This window comes from Acinonyx jubatus, chromosome C2 (assembly GCF_027475565.1).
Source record: "Acinonyx jubatus isolate Ajub_Pintada_27869175 chromosome C2, VMU_Ajub_asm_v1.0, whole genome shotgun sequence".
Taxonomy (NCBI): Eukaryota; Metazoa; Chordata; class Mammalia; order Carnivora; family Felidae; genus Acinonyx; species Acinonyx jubatus.
In genome coordinates this window covers 48,564,813-48,587,596 of record NC_069384.1, presented here as the reverse complement: position 1 = coordinate 48,587,596, position 22,784 = coordinate 48,564,813, and the positions used below count along the sequence as shown (strand labels likewise).

The 22,784-nt window shown below is 39.0% G+C and overlaps 1 protein-coding gene across 2 annotated transcripts in view; it reads right to left on the bottom strand.

The window, feature by feature from the left end:
- Positions 1-665: 665 nt before the first annotated feature.
- The window catches only part of CEP97 (centrosomal protein 97), a 29,705-nt gene continuing 7,586 nt past the window's right edge, over positions 666-22,784 (bottom strand). The window contains exons 7-11 of one of the 2 annotated variants that reach the window (XM_015069167.3): positions 15,665-15,829; positions 13,759-13,892; positions 11,446-12,220; positions 7,125-7,200; positions 666-5,447 (exon numbers count right to left, since the gene is read on the bottom strand). In XM_015069167.3, coding sequence (XP_014924653.2) covers positions 4,743-5,447; positions 7,125-7,200; positions 11,446-12,220; positions 13,759-13,892; positions 15,665-15,829 — 1,855 coding nt within the window. In that variant the 3' untranslated portion in view covers positions 666-4,742. The remainder of the gene's footprint in view (positions 5,448-7,124; positions 7,201-11,445; positions 12,221-13,758; positions 13,893-15,664; positions 15,830-22,784) is intronic. The other variant, XM_027077651.2, reaches the window with a different exon arrangement.

Below are 22,784 nucleotides of genomic sequence, written 5' to 3'. Positions count from 1 at the left end.
GGTTGGTTTCTGTTGAGCTCTCTCGTCCTGGGTTCCAGGTGATTGCCTTCTCATCGTGTCCTCAAAGTGGCCTTTCCTCTGGGCATGCACAGAGAGTATCTTGTGTCTCTTCCTCTTCTTACAGTACACCAGTCCTATTGGATTAAGACCCCTTCCTTATGACCTTATTTAACCTTAATTACCTCCTTAAAGATCTTATCTCCAAACACAGTCACATTGGGAGGGCTTCAACACATGAATTTTAGCAGGGGATATAATTCAGTCCATAACACCAACCAACTACAGGTCCCATTTGTGTCAAATGAGACGGTTTGTGTTCTACTTACTCATTCACTCCCTAACACTTTCAGCACCAGGTTTCAACAGTATCTGACAGTGTCATCTGTGATCTGTGAGGATAATCTGCTTTTCTCTACCCATTACCTGGAAGCAATGAAATCTATACCAAATAAAACTACAAACTAGCTTTTCTTTCATTTCCTATCCGTATTCATAAGGCTAGGACTGTATTATTGTAAACTCACTTATATAACAACTATACTGTAGATCTTTCTTAGAATTCTATCTGCAATTTGTTCTGAATTTTAATTACCCATTAATTATAAACACAATGAATAACAACCATTACTACTAATCACTATAATAAACAGATGAATCACTCAAACAAATGTACAAACTTTTTATTTAGAATTAGAGACTCAAATACAAATTAAATAAGTACAATACAAAATATTAAGCCTTCATAAAACAGATCATAACCACTTTAAATCATCTATTTCTAAAACAAAATTAAAGAGAAATCTAAAAATGGTCTAAACTCAAATTATTTTTAAACTCTTATTGTCAACATTAAAATTATCACAAAACGCTTAAAGAAATTTAACTGGAAAATGAACAAAGCCACTACTGAGAGATTCCTGCTATCTACTATTTCTATTAAGGAATGAAAATATAGTATGATTTCTACTCATTCACAAATAAAATGCACCTCATTTTAAAAAGACTATCTATTTTACTCCAAGACTGTGAGAACTGCTTTGTTTACTTGACTTTTATTTTTAATATGGCACAATAGGTTTGATCAGTGTAAGCAATATCACCAGAAATATTTAGAATGTTCATTTTTATGAACAAAAGAATCATATTTTAGAAGTTAAAATATTACAATATAGTAAATATCATTAATAAGGTACATGACAAAATAAAGATATACATTAAAAATTAAGTCTTTTTCTTTTCATTTATGAATGGGAAACTGATCAAACTCATGCTATACTTTCCCTTTTTACTCCAGAAAAAAAAAGGTTTTATAGTTTATATTATTGTTATAAATCCAAATCTAAGAATCTGCACCAAAAAAGTACCAAGGAGATAGTATACTATCTTAAGCTCATATTGTTTCTGAAAATACTTATAAAAGTAAAACCAGACTTGTATTAAGTAGATAACAGGAAAATACTAATACAGTGTTTACATATTTAAAATAACCCAAAACAAAAATAAAAGAAAAATCCACACTCAAGAATGGTACCCACATTATTTAAGAATAAAGTTATTTCCATATATGCAAACAAGTGTGGGGTTAAATATTTCCCTAAAACATGCATATTATGAGGCCTTTCATATTTAAGCTTATAAAACCAAACTATATTGTGTTTATATCAATTATCATGATGGGACATTTTAAAACTCTGACATCTGTTGTTCTGTAAAACTGAAGATGAAATATAAACAAACTCAGGATCTCACTAGAAAATCTTAGATATCTCCGCAACCTGTTATATTTTTCCATGAAATAAATGTACTCCAAGATGCAATTGTTCTTCAAAATTTTTAATTTCTATGACTGATCTTTAAAAACTATTTAAATTAGGGGCACCTGGGTGGCTCGCTGAGGTCAGCACGGAGCCTGCTTCGATGCTCTGTCCCCTCTCCTCTGCCCCTCCCCCACTCATGCTCTGTTCCTCAAAAAAAATAAATAAAACATTTAAAAACCATTTAAATTAAATCACATTTCTTGGAGAAAATTTACTTAAGAGTTCTTAATGACTTAGCCTTTTTCTATGAGCAATTTTGCTTCAAGTGGTAGAGTTCAAGCCCTGTTAGAAGTTTGGGGTTTTTTTGTCTTTCAAAAAGATTTTCCTACGGACTTACTAAATGTAAAATTAATAGTGTATGATAAATTTTGGAATACAGTAATTCTTAAGTTTTCAGTTTATTACAACTAACTAGCTATAACATCAAGCAAGTTACTTAACTTTTCTGTGCCTTAGTTTCATCTTTAAAACAAAGAGATTAGAACAGATAATCTCTAAAATTCCTTCCAATTTTCACATGGTAGGATTCTATGTTTCTAGAAGAATAGCTCATTGATATACTGAATTTTCCATACAGCAAGAAAATGGATACGAACTAAAGTAGCACAGCTAAACTAATCTCCTATAAGAAAAAACACAAAGACCATGTTAAAGTTCAACTTCCCAAACTTTACTAGACCCATTCTCTCTAGCCAGACCAATGCACTGCCCATAGAGATAACATCAAATATCTTACATAAGGTATTTTAAATTACACTGTAAAACCTATTAAAATATATTAAGTCTATGCCACAGTTTTCTTGCATTCTAATTTACATCATTTTCATTCTATCTACATCCAAAATGATCTGTACAGTTAAGGTAGGGGTCTACTTAATATTCTTGCACTTCAAAACACTAGTAAAGTTCTATCAAATGAAGAGCAAAACATTAAGCCTTATCATAATCTGCCAAGTTTAAAATAAAAGTACACTAATGCTATTTATGGGCTAGAAAAACAAGGGAAAGGTAAAAAAGGAAATCTTGCTGACAAATGCTGATGTTCAAATGAATTTAGGTGTGTTTTGCCATTTCTCAGAAAAGGGGCAAAAGTTGTCAGCAGAAACCTACGTAGGCAATACTGAACCATGACATTTCAGGAACTTTTATGAGAAATTAATTTTCCATGAACAGCACTTTAGTATTAGTGCAGTGCAAGTTGGTTTTTCTGTGTCTAACTATGGGCAGCAAATGAGGCACTTAACTGTAAAAATAGAAAAATAGGGTATATTTAAGAAGAAATTCAAAATCACTCATAAAATTAGCATTATTCAAAAAGTAAAAAATTCTATTTTTATTAACATGCATTCAATGTAACACATGCTTCACTAGGGAAAATTTTCAATGTAAGATGACTGTTTGATTTAGAAGAGACAGAAAATATTTCCTTTTCAAAAGATTCTGGATTTCTGAGAATGAAATACAAGTCTTCTCAACCTGAGTGCTACATATTTATAAACAGAGAAAAATACATTTTACCCACACTGGAGAAATGTTCCTAACTATCAACAAAGTATAACATGTGATCCCTGACTTTATTCGTGAAGGATCAGAAGTTATTATTTTATATAACTTCAAAGAAGGAGATCTAGTGACTGTAACAGAAAAATGAATTTTGATATTTAGCACCTAAATTTAGAGAACACTTAAGTATTGCCATAGTTTTAAATAGTTGTATGTCCAGAGATCGGGGGAAATCAGATAGTGTAGTTCAAGGATACTTTAACATTCTCAAAGATTAAAATACCAAACTTCCTTGATTTGCAAATGCATCCATCTATAACACTCAAATACAATATTATCATCTCTTCCTGAAGCTACTGATCTATATTCTTCTTAACAAGAAACAAGTGAGGTTTATTTTTTCTTAGCCACCATTAAACTGTCTTCCAAATGTGGCACTTTTTCAGAAATTTGTTTAGAAAATAGTCCTTTAAAAAAAGTCATTCATATTCTATCACTAATACTATTTTAAATGTTCTTCACTATGAGGCAGAGGCCAAAAAATGAAGTAAATGGCCATGGACCTTCTGCTGAAATACATAAGCAAATATAAAGCAGGATCAGAGAAGATGAACATAGTATGTTGGCACAGAAATGGTTATCTGTAGGGTAAAAAAGCACTGAATGAAAAGACAATGTCTGCTGTGACATTATTCCAAGTGAATGGAACCTAGCATCTGCTCTCTTCATATCTAAGAGAAAATTCTTGTATTGTCTCTTTAAATAAGCTTGATTTTAATGCTAGATGGAACACTTTGCTTCATATGTTAAAACTAATACATGACATTAAAGTTTTCCAAGAGACAATTTAATCATTTTCCTCTGAAAAATCCTCTAATCTTACTTTTTCTCCCTATTTGCTGATAAGAAGGCTTTCCTTGACTCATAAGGGAGGGAAAGGGGAAAGGCTTAGAAATATATGTTCTTATTCCAAGGAGGCTGGAAAATTTCTGGAGTTCATTTATATTCACTTTAACAAACTGTATTCCTTACTACATAATTAATCTCCTGACATACAGAAAAATCTAAATTCTCTTATTTATACCTTTAAGGTAAATTGTTCTATTTTCTTGAAGATATTCTAGTTTGTTTTTGAAAGGCAATGAGTACATTGAAAAACAGGAACACTGTTGATGCAATTCAGTTGTTGGGAAATAAAGTGCACATAGCTTTCAATATAAATATTGTTTGATAGATTACAACTAAGAGCTCACAAAATCAAAACAAAGAGTCAGCTCAGTATCTAGAATATGGAAAACATGAGACAAGAATACAAATTCTATACAAATAGTAACAAAATGGGGATGATAGTCCCCTTCAAAAAAAAAAAGGGCAAGTGAAAATGGTAAAAGTAGATTTCTGCTTCCCAAGCAACCACACATGCTACACAGTAATACCAACATGCAGTACCTGAAATGCAGACTCACAGTCTGACTGTTGCCCTTGAACTTCAGCATTTAATTTACAATTTTCTGGTGCCTGGCTGATTTCATCTTGCAAAGCAGGAGATATGCCATGAGAATCATCTACAGAAGTGCTGTCAGACAAGGCATCTAACTTTTCAGGGGAAGGAGCAATATGAAGCTTACTATCTCCTGTGCCTTCCTCCAAATTTGTCCTCTCCTCAGCATCTTCTAGCTGTTGAACTGAAGTTAAATACTGCTCAAGTAGACTATTATCCTGCTCGTTGTTTAAACTCTCCTTACTCCATTCACCATGTTCATCGCTAACATCCCCTACATCAGACTCTTTGCCGTATTTGACTGTGTCAATGGAATTCCCCATTATGGAACTTTCACTGCCTTCTGTGGAACTTTTTTCAAAATCCAAAGAATCCTGCAAACAGTGAACATGCTCTGTTAGGGAAGAATGAAAACCAGAGTCTGGAAATTCTGGTAAGGATTTCTCTTGAGGAGCCTCATCAGGCGCAATAAACCAGTCAGGATTTTGATCAGAAGAGGGCTCCTGACTTTGGGTGAGTAACGGAGGCTTACATGGCACTAGAGTACTTAATACAGGAGGAACATCAGTACGCCAGGAACTTAGACGCTGATCCATCATCTGCTGCCAAGCTTGTAGAGACCTTACCTACAAACCAAAGGATATAGTTTTATTATAAAATAAAAGTCACGCCTGTTTTACAATGTTCTTTAAGCTTTCTTCCCAATACTCATGAAGGTGATAAATGGCAGACGGCAGAACTTGAGTTAGAAATGGCCTGATTCCCCTTACCCCTTCCACAGCACTCCCAGCCTAAAGCAGGCTGGCACAAGTGGTGCACATCCTTGGTAACAGAAGGTCCTCACCAGGAGAGTTAGGATGGGCCAAAGCAATTCTCTTGTTGCTACTGGAAGAACTATCAGAAGCACAACAGCACATGACTAAGGGGTAAATAATGTGCTGAGTATGAACTGAAGTCTATTGAATAAGACAGATTAGAGCCTATTATAAGTAGATTCTCTAAAATAAAAATCTCATTTTAGATATCCATTTAAGGTAAGAGTTTTTAAACATTATCTAACAATATATAGCATATACAACTCTAAAATACCTAAAAATATCCTGGGCACTTGATAACATGACCTTTACATTTTTATATTATAATTAAAATCTCAAAATTTTACAGTTAAATCTGCAACAAGAAAGCAATTATGAATTTTTTAGTTTCCCTTTGACCACCCTCTAAGGTAATCACTGAGAGCAGTGTGATGTGTGTCCTTCCAGACCTTTTACTATGTATTTTTAAATACATACGATGTTTTTAAAATCAAGCAGAACCTTAAGTTCTGCAACTTGCTGTTTTTCACTGAACAATGTTATTCTGGAGATCTTTCCAGGTCATCAGTTCATACCCTTACCTTATTCTGTTTAACTGTTTCATAATGTTCCATGATGTTGTTATTCGATAATTTATTTAACAGCTCCCCTACTATTAGTAATTATAAAACCTTAGAAATCAGTAACTATTTCTTAATTTTGTAGGCAAAATCCTATTATAACAAACTCATTTATAAAAATGTTTTCAAGAAATTATCATTAAGAAATATTTGATGAAAAGGGCACCTAGGTGGCTTAGTCAGTTAAGTGTCTGACTTGGCTCAGGTCATGATCTCACAGTTTGTGAATTTGAGCCCTGCATCGGGCTCTCTTCCGTCAGCACAAAGCCTGGAGCCTGGGCTTTGGCTCCTCTGTCTCCCTCTCTCTCTCTGCCCCTCCCCTATGCGTGCACACTCCCTCTCTCAAAAATAAATAAACATTAAAAAAAATATTTGATGAGATAAAATAACAGTAAAACTGATTGTCTGAACTATCTCTGATGTGTGCTATTATTACAGGATTCAAACTCTCTTTCCTAAGAAGTCATGCATTCTTTTTAGGACATGCATATTGTAGCCATCATATACCATTTTAGCCACCTTATATTCAAATATTCCCAAAAGATAAAACAAGAAAGACAACTACATAAAACTTCCAATTGGGTTTTTTCTCCTTAGTGGCAATTATGACAACATCCCTCAATTTAGTGCTTTCCTTCATCTTTACGGTTTATCTTTGTGACCAAAATTATGAAAATATTTTTCTTGAGATTAAATAAAATGTAACGAAATTCACTGGCCTGGTTCAGAGTTAGTGGCAAAGAACACAGACCATATCCTCAACCTTTAGAAGAAGTGCTTAATATGCCCGAATACTCTATGATTATCTCCATAAATCCAGAATGTTTCTTTGTTCATACATTAGGTAAATCAGCAGGAATGGGTTTACCTGGTTCCAAAGGAATCTGACAGCCTCCTCTTGCACAAATTTTTTAATGCGTTCTTCATCTCTTTCTTTTCTTAATCTACAATAATTCAAAATCCATTACTGACACAACGAAGGGTGCTTTGACTTGCGCCTGTTGTTACAACTAATAAACACTTGTGCTGTCAAGACAATAATCTAGTAACAGCCCTTTCTACTTTTAGAGTATCTAAACTGAAACTAGTTTTAAAGTATGACTCAGTGTAGAAGCCAAATGAATATAACTGAAATTCAGATGATACTGGTTCCACAAAGTATTGCCAATGAATAAAAATAAAACAAAGTATTAAACGGCTCTTTATCTGGCTGTTATTTCCCAGCCAAGAACACCAAAGACACAGGAGCCTGCAGCAAGGAGTACTTGCTCAAAGCCTCAGAGCAACTGAGGATTAGGATCACAGCTTGACAGCCCTCTTCTAAGAGATTATTAGTAGGACTAATCCCATCAAATTCAGTCCCTGTGTGCCTGTCCCTGACATATTCCTTGCCATTATCAACAGAGCTGCCCTTCCATCACTTCCCCTTATTCATTAAAGTATTAATCTGGGCTCACTGCTGCCCTCTCCATAGGCCTGTCACCAAGCTAAGGCTCCCTTAGTTGTCCATTAACTTCCAGAATGTCACCACTTTTTCTAGCCCCCCCAAGTCCTTCTCCTGTGCCATCTGGGACTCCTCAATTGTAATCAGTAAACTCCCTTAATTTCTCAACCTCTTCTGTGAAATTTTCCTTGACTGAATCAGACATATTGCTGAGGGCACTGTAGCCCTCTCAAGTGGAAGTTATTTTAGGGCACCTGGCTGGCCTAGTTGGTAGAGCATGCGACTCTTGATCTTGGGGCTGTGAGTTCAAGCCACATGTTGTACAGGGAGCCTACTTAAAAAAAAAAAGTGGAAGCTATACATCCATACATCAGGGTCAGAAGATAGCTTCTCACTACTGTCGACAAACATTCTTTGCCTTCCTCCTTGAAGAACTCCTGCCATCCTACTAAGTTTCCCCAAACTCTTTTCACATACAGGCCTCCCATTATCTGCCCCCATTCACGAAAGTCTCAGAGCAAGTGTCTCTCAGCTCCATTCCTATCATCATTTCTGGAGACCTCAGCACTCACATGGACGCTGTCCCTCATAATAATCCACCCCATGTCATTCATTCTCACAGTCTCACTAGAGACCCAGTCATTTTAAAAACGATCTCAAGCACCCACACAAACCACTACCTCCTTTCCTCCCAGCCCACTGGCTCTTGTTCCCCCTACGACAATCTGGACATACAGCTTCATCCAGACCTCCACATTAGCGACCCCCACCTCCTCCTGGCTCTCCTTTTACCTTGTTTAAATCCCAAGATCCACCATTATAAGCATCCCCTCCCAAATATCTTCAGGTCCTTTGTCTCTCTCCCCTATCATATTCACCTGGAAAAAACCCATTGCTGGCAGAACCAAATTAACCATGCCCGAATCAGAAGAAAACAGCTGAGAGCTACTGATGAAAATCATACAACCTGACCTACTGTCTTCCACTCTAACTTTTTCCTCACATTGTCTGATAATCCTCCATTCTCCTTGTAAGTTCACTTTTAAGATGAATACCTCACAACTCTCTCATTTTCAAATGTTGAGCCTGTCTTCTATATCACCGAAAAAGAAGCGGCATCCATTAGACAGGACTTCCTGTCCCCCAGTATCAAACCTACCACCTTACCTGCTCCTGCTCCTGCTCCTAGCTCAGGCCACTCCCTCTTCTTGTGCACAGATCCTTCTTTCACCTTCTCAAGAACTTCAACCCCCAAGAACTTCAACTTCTCCTTTCCTTCCTCTGCATTATCCGTTTTTCCCTACTTACTGAATCATTCCATCAACACATAAACATGCTCTGTATCTCCCATCTTTTTTTAAAATTTACTTGAGACAGAGAGAATGGGGGAAAGGGGCAGAGGAAGAGAGAAAGAGAGACAGAGAGAGAGAGAGACAGAGAGAGAGAGAGACAGAGAGAGAGAGAGAGAGAGAGAGAGAGAGTCTTAAGCAGACTCCACGCGCAGTGCAGAGCCTAATGTGGGACTTAATCCCACAATCATGGGATCATAACCTGAGCCGAAATCAAGAGTCAGAAGCTCAATCAACTGAGCCACCCAGGGGCTTTAGGTTCTTTAAAAGAGAATTTTCCTGGCGTGTCTGGGTGGCTCAGTTGGTTAACCGTCTGACTCTTGATTTCAGTTCAGGTCATGATCTCACAGTTCGTGAGTTCAAGCCCTGTATCAGGCTCACCCTGACAGTGCGGACATGCTTGGGATTCTCTTTCTCCCTCTTTCTCTGCCCCCTCCCCACCTGGATGGCTCAGTCGGTTAAGTGTCCAACTTCTACTCAGGTCATGACTTTGTGGTTCACGGGTTCAAGACCCGCGTTGGGCTCTGTGCTGACAGCTCAGAGTCTGGAGCCTGCTTCAGATTCTGTGTCTCCCTCTCTCTCTGCCCCTCCCCTGCTCGCACTCTGTCTCTCTCTCTCTCTCTCTCAAAAATAAACATTAAAATATTGTTTTAAATAAATAAAATAGAAATTTCCTTAATTTCAGATTCTCCTCCAGCAACAACTCCTCTGTTCTTTGCCTCAAGCAACACACTCCAAAAGAATTGGCTACACTCATTCTTCACCTCTCATTCACTATTCAACCCATTCCAAACTGTCTGATTCCACTTCGTCACTGAAGCTCCTCTTAGGAAATTCACTGGGCAGGAAAGGGTTAATTCAGCTAGCTTGGGATCTTCAAACCCTACACATTCCAAAGATAAGACCGGCCTTGACTGGGTCTGGGAAATAATATCCAAGCCTTCGAAATATCCTGTTGATAAGAGTATCTTTGTATATGTGGGCCTTGGGGCCAAACCAGATAGTTTATGCTAACAATGTGCTTTTAGGCGAATACCTGTTTTGTTCACCTGTGGCCCTGATACAGACACTGTAGCAGTCTGCCCTTATGTAAGGGGCTAAGGTCTAAGTAATTAAGGTTAGTCACACAGGCACTCAATGCTATGTGACTGATGCCCAATAAAAACCCTGCATATCAGGGCTTCAGTGAGCTTTCCTGGTTGGCAATACTTCATATGTGTTGTCACACATCATTTCCATGAGATTCAAGCCCTATCTGTACTACTCCACTGGAAGAACACAACTAGAAGGCTGTGCCTGGTCTCTCCGGGACTCTGCCCTACACACCTTTTTTCTTTGCTGACTTTAATCAGTACCCTCTCACTGTAATACACCAGAGTCATGAATAGAATAGCTTTCCTGAGTTCTGTGAGTCTGTTTAGCAAATCATGAAACTCGAGAACAGCCCTAAGGTCCCCCCGTATAGTCGCCAATAACTTCCAGCTTCTAAATTCTCTGTCCTCCCTACGGCACCTTTCTTCTCTCCTAAAACACTTCCCTATCAAAGCTGAGACACACAGGGTGCCTGGGTGGCTCAGGTGGTTGAGCACCCGACTTGGGCTCAGGTCATGATCTCGCAGTTCGTGAGTTCGAGCCCTGCATCGGGCTCTGTGCTGACAGCTCAGAGCCTGAAGCCTGCTTCGGATTCTGTGTCTCCCTCTCTCTCTGCCCCTTCCCCACTCATGTTCTGTCTCTGTCTCTCAAAAATGAATAAACGTTCAAAAAAAAAATTTTTTTTAAATGCTGAGACACACATTCTCCCTATTTTTCTACCACACTGGGTGTCCCTTCTCAATGTCTTTCACTGCCTCCTCCTCTTCCAACTGATAATATCAATAAATATTGCTAGTGGTAATACTAATACTCAAAATAAATTTATGAAGTCCTAATTCTCTTGGGTGGCAGTCAGTAAAACATGTGAGCCCCAGAAGTGAGGAATAATTCCTACCATTGCCCCAGAATTTTAGTCCCTTCTAAATCCTCACTCCTTAATTCTCTCTTCACTTACTGGGTTCTATGTATACTTTCTCATCTTCTCATTTCTATATTTATTCAGTTCCTTTACATTTTCTATACCTTTCTAAAGTTTAAAAACATCTTTAAGACAAGTAATCACTCAACATTTACTGCTATACTGCATCAATGAACCAAGTGCTGAGCTAGAGATGGAGACAGATGCATTTGGCAGCTTGTCTTCAAAATGCTTTCCGTATGTTCTAGATCAGGAAACCAAGAGTGTCAACACGGTATGAAGTGTCCTGACCACAGCAGCGATGGTTCAATGTTCTGAATCAACTCTAAGACTCTGACACTCCCAAACCAACAAAACAGCACCTAAACAAGGACTTTTGGCCCACCTCCTTATTTCTTCAGTTAAGCAAACAATGTGCTCCTGCATTCTACGCAGCCGGATTTCATGACGCACATCTTTAGCTTGGGGGTTATAGTTCCTGGTATAAAAGCCTCGCCAAGAGGCCTGAAGTTTGGTGGCTGCTTCATTCAATTTCTGCAGGGCAACTTTATCTTGTCCAAAAGCAACAGGTCTCTGGGTTAAAACTCCGCAGGGAAGTTTCTCTGAAGCTGATTGAGATACGGTTTCTTCACTGTCTGGCAGCGTATGGAAGACATTGTGTCCAACCGACTCAGGAAAAGATATAAGACTATGGGTGTCATCCTTCAAGACAGCATTGGTTACTGTTGGCTCCAGACAAGGTAACAGCCCACCTTCCTCATTTACCTCTGTACTAACAGCACTTTCCGTAGTTTGAGCAGAATTCTCACTTCCAGTCCAAAAAGCCTTTTCTTCTTCCTTACTGAAGTCTTGGTTTTCCAGCCCTTTCAAAGACTCATCTGCAACACCATCATCTTCTAGGCCCAAGTTAATGCCTTGCAGCCTCAGCTCAACTGTAGGTGATACTGGAGAGAGTCCTGATGGAACTGGCATAAAAGTAGACTCTGAAGAGAGAAGACTACAGTTTAACTTGTCCTCATCTGTCTGTATGTCTTCCAAGTGCAGGTCATTTCGGGAAAATCTTGTAGTGTGTACAGAAGCTGGAAAGTTATTCTTAACAGCATGTAATTGATCATCATTACTGTTAGTCCCAACCCAAGAATTGACTTGGATGACGGGTTCTAGAAGAATCAACAAAATATCATTGAAACCACTAAATATTTAAAGAGGTATTTTTTTAGTTTTATCTTTGTAATGAAATCTAACCCCTAAAATATAGTAAATAAAATGCCTTCAGTGATTTCCTCCAATATGCCTAAAACATCAAAGACTTAAGAAAATGAATTCTTGCAATAATCATGGGAAAAATCAAAGTATCCGGTCACTACAAAAGGTGGCAACTCTGAATGTTTTTTCCCTGAACGTTTTTTAAGAATTAAAATTGAAGCACAGTGAAAGAAACAATCAACAAAACAAAAAGGCAACCTACTGAATAAAAAAAGATACTTGCAAGTGACATATCCAATAGAGGGTTACTATCCAAAATATATAAAGAACTGATACAACTCAACATCTAAAAAACAAATAATCCAATTAAAAATGGTCAGAAGACATGAACAGACATTTCTTCAAGAGACATCCAGATGGCCAGACACATGAAAAGATGCTCAATATCACTCATCATCAGGGAAATGCAAATCAAAACTACAATGAGATATCACTTCACACCTCTCAGAATTGCTAAAATGGCTAAAATCAAAAATACAAAAAAACAAGCGATGGCAAGGATGTATAGAAAAAAGAACCCTTGTACACTGTGGGTGGGAATGCAAACTGTAGCCACTATGGAAAACACTATGGAGGTTCTTCAAAAAGTTAAACACAGAACTACCCTATGATCTAGAAATCTCACTACTTGGTATTTACCCCAAAAATGCAAAAACACTAATTCAAAGGGATACATGTACCCCTATGTTTACTGCAGCATTATTTACAGTAGTGCTATTATGGAAGCAGCTCAAGTGTGCACTGAATAAAGAAGATGTCACACACACACACACACACACACACACACAATGAAATAACATTCAGCCATCATAAGGAATGAAATCTTGCTATTTGCAATAACATGGATGGATCTAGAGAGTATTATGCTAAGTGAATTAAGTCAGAGAAAGACAAATATCATATGATTTCACTCATATGTGGAATTTTAGAAACAAAACAAATGAGCAAAGGAAGAAAAGAGAGACAGACAAACCAAGAAACAAACTCTTAACTATTGAGAACAAACTGATGGCTACCAGAGGGGAGGTGTGGGGGCAGGGGGTGGGGGGATGGGTGAAATAGGTGATGGGGATTAAGAATATGTTTATCATGATGAGCACTGAGTAATGTACAGAATTGCTGCATCACTATATTGTACACCTGAAACTAATATAACACTATATGTTAACTATACTGAAATTAAAATTTAAAACGTAATAAAAAATAATACTAAAAACATAATACCAATGACAAAAACAATAATAAACAAAAATTAACACCTTAAAATACAGTAGTTTTACATGTATGCCTGTATAGATACATATATAAAATATAAGACCTAAATGTTCACTTAACAAACAAAAAATTAGGAGAATGTATACTTTTTTGTTTTATGGTACGCAACAGATCTAACAACTTGAAGAAAAGGATCAGAGAGCAGTTAATTTCGTACCGCCTTCCTGGACTCTCTGGCCATCTTGAACAGGGCTTGAATGCTCGGGTACAAGGGGTGTTCTTGTTTCAACAGGAGCAAGAGGAGCCAGCTCTTCACTTTGGCTTTGGTTCATCAACTGCCTCTGGTGAAACCTAAAAATCAATAACATCTGATGTTTAATTTAAATTTGGATTTAATACAAACCACAAAAACAAAGCTCTTTTGCTTCTTACATAATACTGTCAAAAACGTAGAAATGTACAAGTTTTTGAAGTAGATATCTTTAATTACTACCAAATCAAACAGTCTCATTTGAGGGGCGCCTGGGTGGCTCAGGCAGTTAAGTGTCTGACTTCAGCTCAGGTCATGAACTTGCAGTTTGTGGGTTTGAGACCCACGTCGGGCTGTGCTGACAGCTCAGAGCCTGGAGCCTGCTTTGGATTCTGTGTCTCCCTCTCTCTTTGTTCCTCACCTGTTCACACTGTGTGTCTTTCTCTCTCCCTCTCTCTCTCTCTCTCTCTCTCTCTCTCTCGCTCTCTCAAAAATAAAGATTTAAATAATTTTTTTAAGAAGTCTCATTTGAAAGCACTGGATAGAAAAGGTTAAGAAACTTATTTTTAATTTTTTTTTAACGTTTATTCATTTTGAGAGACAGAGAGAGACAGAGCATGAGCAGGGAAGGAGCAGACAGAGAGGAAGACACAAAATCCGAAGCAGGCTCCAGGCCTGGGGCAGGGCTCGAACTCACGGACCAGACCTCGAGATCATGATCTTAGCCAAAATTGGACGTTTAACCAACTGAGCCACCCAGGTGCCCCAAGAAACTTATTTTTAACTCACAATCATATAGACACTCTCATAGGAACAAACATGCACAAACACGTGAGGGCAAGACTGTGATTAAAAAAAATAATAACTTTGGTTCTAGCTTCACTTTTTTTTTAACATTTATTTTTGAGAGAGCAGGGGAGGGGCAGAAAGAGAGAGACACAGAGGAGCTGAAGAGGGCTCTGCATTGACAACAGAGCCGGATGTGGGGCTCGAAGTCAAAAACCGTGAGATCATGACCTGAGCCCAAGTGGGGCTCTTAGCCAACTGAGCCACCCAGGTGCCCCTTGGCTTCACGTCTTAGTATTTAAACACCCAGATGAGGGGAACCTGGGTGGCTCAATCCATTAAGCATTAGACTCTTGGTTTTAGCTCAGGTCATGATCTCACAGTTCACAAGATTGAGCCCCACCTTGGGCTCCATGCTGACAGCAGAGCCGGCTTGGGATCCTCTCCCTCTCTCTCTCTGCCCTGCACCTACTCACATGCACTCTCTCTCCCTCTCTCTCTCTCAAAATAAGTAAACTTTAAAAATAACAAAAACCCATATGAAACACCTACACTAAAAGAATAAATATGTATTTTTTAAAAATCCCCTTCTCCCAGGGTGCCTGGGTGGCTCAGTCAGTTGGGCATCCGACCTTCAGCTCAGGTCACAATCTCACTGCTCGTGAGTTGGATCGCCGCATGGGGCCCTGTGCTGACAGCTCAGAGCCTGGAGCCTGTTTCAGAGTCTGTCTCCATCTCTCTGCCCCCTTCCCTGCTCATGCTTTCTCTCACTCACTCTCTCTCTCTCTCTCTCTCTCTCCTTCTCTCTCTCTCTCTCTCAAATATAAAAAATAAGACATAAAAAAAAAATATTTTAAGTCCCCTTCTTCCACAGTGCTTGGCTCTCCCCACTCAGGAAATGACTAACAATGCAAGCTGGACTGCACCACATGGTTTAGTTCCCCAGCAGGACTGCTGCAGTGACGAGGGGCCCAACTACCCAGAAATGTGGGTCACAGTACTTGCCTCTGTCCTACTAACCATGCAGGAAGACTCAGAGATATTTTCACTTGTGAATTCACCAGCTGCTACAAATAAAGGGGCTTACCTCTGTTTGCTCAGAATCTTCTCTAGTTTGGCATCCTCAGCAGTTTGAAGACCGAGCGTAGAAGTGAGAGGACAGACTGTAGCCAGATACTGGACAAGCTGGATGTGCTGGCCTGGCCGATAGGCCCTCCCCTTGCCTTGACTATAGAGCCATTCAGCTTTCAAACTGGAATCAGGGGATATACAAAAGAGGAGAGGACACCAGAGTAGACAAGATACATTTTGAAGCAATAATCATCTTCCTTCTTAATTTATAGCATCATTGGATGGTTTTCATAAATAAAATCCACATAAGTTCTTTTAAAAAATCTTTCCTTCTGATTCACTCCCTTTACTATCACAATGTTTTAAACCTTTTTACTTGCTTAGGGGCACCTCCACAAAGTTGTACTCATGGTTCCAAAAATCTTTAAGTTATTTTCAAAGAAGCAATGAGTATTTGCTGCCAAACTAAAGTACCTAAATATATCAATTACATTTAAATCCATTAGTTCATACTGATAGCTAAAAAAAAAAAAAAAAAGCTAATGGGGTGGGGGCGGTGCCTGGGTGGCTCAGTCATTTGAGCATCCAACTCTTGATTTCCACTCAGCTCATGACCCCAGAGTTGTGAGATTGAGCCCTTTGTCCAGCTCCATGCTGTGCTGAGCCTGTTTAGAATTCTCTTTCTCTCTCTCTCTCTCTCTCTCTCTCCCTTGGCCCCTCTCCCCAACTCATGTGCTTGCTCTCTCTCTCAAATAAAAAAATTTTTAAAAATCACACTGGGTAGCTCAGTGTGATTCTGGATTTTGGCTCAGGTCATGATCTCACAGTGAGATCAAGCCCCACATGGGACTGTCTGCTGTCCACACAGACTTCAGATCCTACTTCAGATCCTCTGTCCCCCTCTCTCTCTTTCTCAAAATAAATAAACTTTTTTAAAAAGTCATTTATATAAACAAAAAATTTCTTTAAAGCTGATTGGTCACAGCTAGAAGATGCTAGTGCCCCACCAACTCACTATTTTTAACAATTGGTAAGTAAAGGGTAAGAATTAAATATTATTAATTCTATCTTTCCTATACAAGCTACACCATGAGTGACCAAATAGTTACTTTATAGAAGTATTCCAGCTAATAAAATGAATGGATTAAAACCTCACCATTTTGAAGCTCTCAGTGAATGAATTAAGGGTTTAGGCATTAATAGCTAGCTACTAATAACAATAACATGAAGGGCAACCAAACACTGTGTGTGTGTGTGTGTGTGTGTGTGTGTGTGTGTGTGTGTCCCTTGCTAGAACCCAAAAAGTAGTCCTCCCACAAAAAAGCCTGAATCTGATGAAACCTATGCACGTTCCTACCAAGTTACAGGAAACACAGGAGAAAGGAGCACATCAAAGGACAAAGGGATATAACCAGCGAAATAAGCACAGTGGGAAACTCCACAGGACACATCATCTGGTTTTTTCAACAACAACCAAAAAAAGGACAAAAGAAAGCAAAAATAAATAAATAAATAAAAGAATAGAAACCTATAGTTAAAAGAGATTTAAAAGCATCATCTTGAAGGGTGCCTGGGTGGCTCAGTCGGTTGAGCGAATGACTTCGGCTCAGGTCATGATCTCACGGCTTGTGAGTTCGAGCCCTGCGTCGGGCTCTGTGCTGACAGCTCAGAGCCTGGAGCCTGCTTCGGATTCTGTGTCTCCCTCCCTCTCTCTGCCCCTCCCCCACTCATGCTGTGTCTCTGTCTCAGAAATAAATAAATACTAAAATAAATTTTAAAATAAATAAATAAATAAATAAATAAATAAATAAACAAACAAACAAACAAATAATAAAAGCATCATCTTGAGCATCTGGCAAGTTGAGCCCTCAGGTGACTCCAGCCTCATGTGTGATTTCACAATTGCGTGAGAACCACCCAATCAGCATGGCCAACCCATGGAGCACGCAACAATAATAAATTCATGTTTTAAGTCACTAAAAAAGCAAGAAGGAAATTTAAAAGCTATAGAGACAAATCACAATGTAGGGCCTTATTTGGATTCTGTTTCCAAAAAAAAAAACCAAAAATTTAAAAACCGCCTTTATGAGGACTATTAGAAATGTAAGCACTGAACTAATATCTGATGTTATTAAGGAATTATTACATTTTTTGAGATGATAGTAGTATTATAGTTATTTCATTAAGAGCCCTATCTTTTAGAGATATATACTGAAATAGTCACAGATGAAATTATATGTACTTTGAGATATGCTTGAAAATAAGAGGAGAACAGGGAGTGGGTGAAGGTACAGATGACAAGGTTGGCCACGAGTTGTAAACTGTTGAAGTTGGATGATGAATTCATGGTAGGTCATTATACTACTCTTTACTTTTGCATATATGTTTTGATGGGTTTTTTCATTAACATGCCATTGCCTCAATTTTACCATTCTTTTTTTTCCCCTAAGTTTATTTATTTGAGATAGACAGAGACAGTGCAAGTGGAGGGAGCAGAGAAGAGAGAGGGAGAGAGAATCCCAAACAGGCTCCATGCTGCCAGCACAGAGCCCGATGTGGGGTTCGAACTCATAAACCATTAGATCATGACCTGAGCCGAAACCAAGAGTCTGACACTTAACCGACTGAGCCACCCAAGCAACCCTCAATTTTACTATTCTTAAATCTACCCCTCAACTTGAAGTTGAGGCTGGATCATTTTAGTATACTTTCTCTATTTTTATAGCATTAACTTAGCATTACAAAGAGTTTGAAAATCACTTTCAATCCACAACCATTTACTTGGACCTTGATATTAAGGTATCCACATCATACAAACTGTACAGTCCAAAACTGTCGAGACACCCACATTCTACTATAGACAGAAAAGAAACTGGTTCTTTGATAACTGGTTAAATCATGCAAGAGAGTCATGGTGCAAATAAAACAACATTAGTTTCCTGTGATTTGCCAGTTTCATAAGAAAAGAAAAACTGTTTTTGAACAATGAGATATGAGGTATGGCAAGCTGATGAACTGAAGTTATGAAATCCCAACCTTAGTCTAAAGATAAAAATTTTATTTTACCTAATAAAAATAATTCAAAGTATTTCTTCCATGGATTCATTCCTGTGCACTAAATACTGATCATTCAAAATGTTCTTGAAATCTGCTCTAAATTTCCCTAAGTTCTCCTGGCAAGCAGGAGAGAAGCTGGAAAGCTGTCCCCAAAAAAGACCCATAGTAGAAAACAATCACCAACTTTAATGTTAGCCAGCAAGCAACAGTTCTAAGTCATAGATGTTTTGTAGCTGGGAAAGAGAGAAGTGAAAGTAAGAGGAGAGAGGAACAAGGCTTCAGTGTGAATATTCCAGTTTTAAGTGTGTGAGAAAACCCACAAACTGTGGAGCATCAACTACTGTCACATCTGTTTCTCTGCCTTTGCTTCACATTCATCAGTATCATTACACAAGTTTATTAATCCATATAACATTCTCCTAGGTAAAATAATCTCCTTGCCAATTAAAACAGCATCGCCAATTCAAAGAAAAACAAAATTAAAAATCATTCAGCTTACTTAACCTATTAATTTCAAATCATTGCAATATGATTCTTCTCTTGAAACTGAAGGAATAATTTACATAATAGAAGTAACAACTATTAAGAGAGAGAACTTAAAACAATCTGCTGTTTCTCATTAAAGAAAAAAAGGAGTATTAGATGAAATGATATTTAATATTTGCTTGTAAAATATTCCATAAGGGGGGGTGCCTGGGTGGCTCAGTCGGTTAAGCGTCCGACTTCAGCTCAGGTCATGATCTCACGGTCCATGAGTTCGAGCCCCGTGTCGGGCTCTGTGCTGACAGCTCAGAGCCTGGAGCCTGTTTCAGATTCTGTGTCTCCCTCTCTCTCTGCCCCTCCCCGCTCATGCTCTGTCTCTCTCTGTCTCAAAAAAACATTAAAATATTCCACAAGGGGTGGAGGGGTGCCTGGGTGGCTTAGTTGGTTAAGTATCCAACTTCAGCCCAGGTCATGATCTCCCAGTTGTGAGTTTGAGCCCCGCATCGGGCTCTGTGCTGACAGCTCAGAGCCTAGAGCCTGCTTTGGACTCTGTGTCTCCGTTTCTCTCTGCCCCTCCCCCACTCATGCTCGCTCTCTCGCTCTCTCTCTCTCTAAAATAAAGATCAAAAAAAAATTTTTTTTAATATTCCAACAAGGGGCACCTGGGTGGCTCAGTCAGATAAGTGTCTGACTCTTGATTTCAGCTCAGGTCATGATCTCACAGTTGGTGGGATCAATTCCCATGTTGGGCTCTGCACTGACACTGTGGAACCTGCTTGGGATGCTCTCTCTCCCTCTCCCTCTGCCCCTCCCCTGCCCCTCCCCTCCTTGTTCACTCTGTCAAAATAAATAAATAAACATTTTTTAAAAATAATAAAATAGTCCAACAAAAAAAGTGGGCAATACATGAAACAAGATAGGCAAAGTTGGTAATTGCTGAAGGAGTATGGTGGGTATTTAGGTGTTCACTATGGTACTCTCTCTACTCCAAAATTCTGCTCTGTAAGTTCTGATCTCTAACTAAACAACAGAGGTGTAGCTTGGGACTAGGACGCATAAATAATAAAACAAATGGAAACAAATTCCAAAAGAACTCCAAATACTGAGTTCCTACACAAAGGTGCTGGTCTTTGCACAGGTGTGCCTCTCTCTGAGAAAGCACTCAGTCACAGCACCACAGGAGTGGCTGACTGCTCAACTTACTCTTTCCAGTGACACACACATTCAACATGTGGCTACTTGAAGTCATCCAAGAACCTGGGATACTTTTCATAATGAAGAAAATTTTTAATCTGGATGTTCGTCGCAAACAACAGGATGGGTAGATACAAAAACTGGAAATTCCTTCCTGTCCTTCAGGGCAATCCCCAAGGTTGACCAGGAAAATGTGTTGAACGCTGCTCAGGCTACTCATATGACAGCTCTCCCTTATAATAATTCTGCCCTCCTAAACAAAACTTCCAGAGTTGTTGGTTCTTTTTTTTTTTAAAGTTTATTTATTTATTTTGAGAGAGACAGAAGACAGTGTGAGTGGGGGAGGGGCTGAGAGAGAGGAGGAACGAGAGAATCCCAAGCAAGCTCTGCACTGTCAGCACAGAGCCCAACGTGGGGCTGGAGCTTATGAACCTCCAGACCAGGACCTGAGCCTAAATCAAGAGTCGGATGCTTAACCAACTGAGCCACCCAGGCACCTCACTATGTTCTATTCTTACTCTCAGTGGTGACTATGTAGGTATTTTTAAATATTACTTTTTAACTATATCTGAATTATGTGATACCTTGCAGTTTTTTTAAATGTTGGGGCAGGAGGGTGGGGAGAATGTGTTGCTATTGTGCTATCCTCCCAACTCTTCCTTCATTCCATACTTATTTAGTGTAGGATGACCCCAAGGAAAGACCACCCCAGTGAAAGCCTACTTCTTCTCTACTTCCTGAAATCTCTGAAATCAGAGAAAGTTAAAAAAAAAAAAAAAATGCAAATTCATCTTAAAGTCACTTGTATTAAAACTATTTCCACAGTGTACAAATATAGCCTTTGCATTATTATTCATCTATTCAACAATTCATCTTCTCATCTCTTTTTTTTTTTTAAGTTAGCTTTATGTCCAATGTGGGTCTTGAACTCATTACTCTGAGATTAAGAGTCACATGTTCTAGACACCTGGGTGGCTCAGCTGGTTAAACGTCTGACTTCAGCTCAGGTCATGATCTCACAGTTTGTGAGTTCAAGCCCCACACTGGGCTCGCTGCTGTCACTGCAGAGCCTGCTTCAGATCCTCTGTCCCCCTCTCTGTCCCTCCTTGCTCACGTTTTCTCTCTCTCTCTCTCCCCCTCTCAAAAATAAAAATATAAACAAACAAACAAATAAGTCACATGCTCTACCAACTGAGTCAGCCAGGCACCCCAAATATCTTCTGCTTTTTAGCATTTGCTTTAGTTTCTACGAAACACCTCAATTTTCAGTCTCTATCTTTAAGTAATACTGACAATTATCCTTTATTAAGCACCTATTATATTATCAGTATTATGCTATATGCATTATCCTCATCCTCATTCTTTTTTTTTTTTTTCAACGTTTATTTATTTTTGGGACAGAGAGAGACAGAGCATGAACGGGGGAGGGGCAGAGAGAGAGGGAGACACAGAATCGGAAACAGGCTCCAGGCTCTGAGCTATCAGCCCAGAGCCTGACGCAGGGCTCGAACTCACGGACCGCGAGATCGTGACCTGGCTGAAGTCAGACGCTTAACCGACTGCGCCACCCAGGCGCCCCTCCTCATCCTCATTCTTGAAAGCTATTATCCACATTTTACAGATGAGAAAACAAAGGCTCACAGAAACTAAGGAACTTGTCCAGGCCACACAGCTAATAGGTGGGAGGGAAAGATGCGAAGCCTTCTCTTGTCCCTTTTCCCAGGTCTCTTTTTACACCAAAGTCTTATCTCTGCCCATCTCACCTCCTGCCTCCTACATGAAAATGTTGCCAGTCATACTTGCATAGAAAAATCTGACAAGTATTTTTTCTGTTAAAGGAAGAGCCAGAGAAGATAATCAGAGTAAACCCATATTCAAGCTTTAGAACTACCCATAGTTGAAAACAAAATAAGGTTTCTGAGTACACAGCAACACACTGCAAAAGACAAGCCACACTTTTTTCTAGGCAAACTAGACCCTACACATGTCCCTCCCCTACACTATGTAGGTCCTGACTGCCATTCCTCACTGCCCCATGCCTTATTCAGCAACTAGATTAAGCAGCAGGAAGAAGGAAAAAGGAAAGCCCTGTCAGTAATCTACCACTCATCCTCCCACGGGCATACCCCTCAAGCAGCTACTATCAGTCTCTAGTACAGATGGAGAGAAATGGTAAGAAATAACATACATGTTGAGTCCATGAGTGCATGTAGGTATGCAGTGAGAGGGGGAGGTGAAATGAGGCACAGTGAAGAGAATACACTCATCTCAATTCTCATGCCCTTTAACTCTGCTCTCCCCTTCTTGTCCACATCCTAGTTTCTTATCTCCCCTAAAGCTCTGATTCCACTGACCACATGTCAGCGTCCAGAATACCCCATCATGCAGAGGTACCAGCTCCA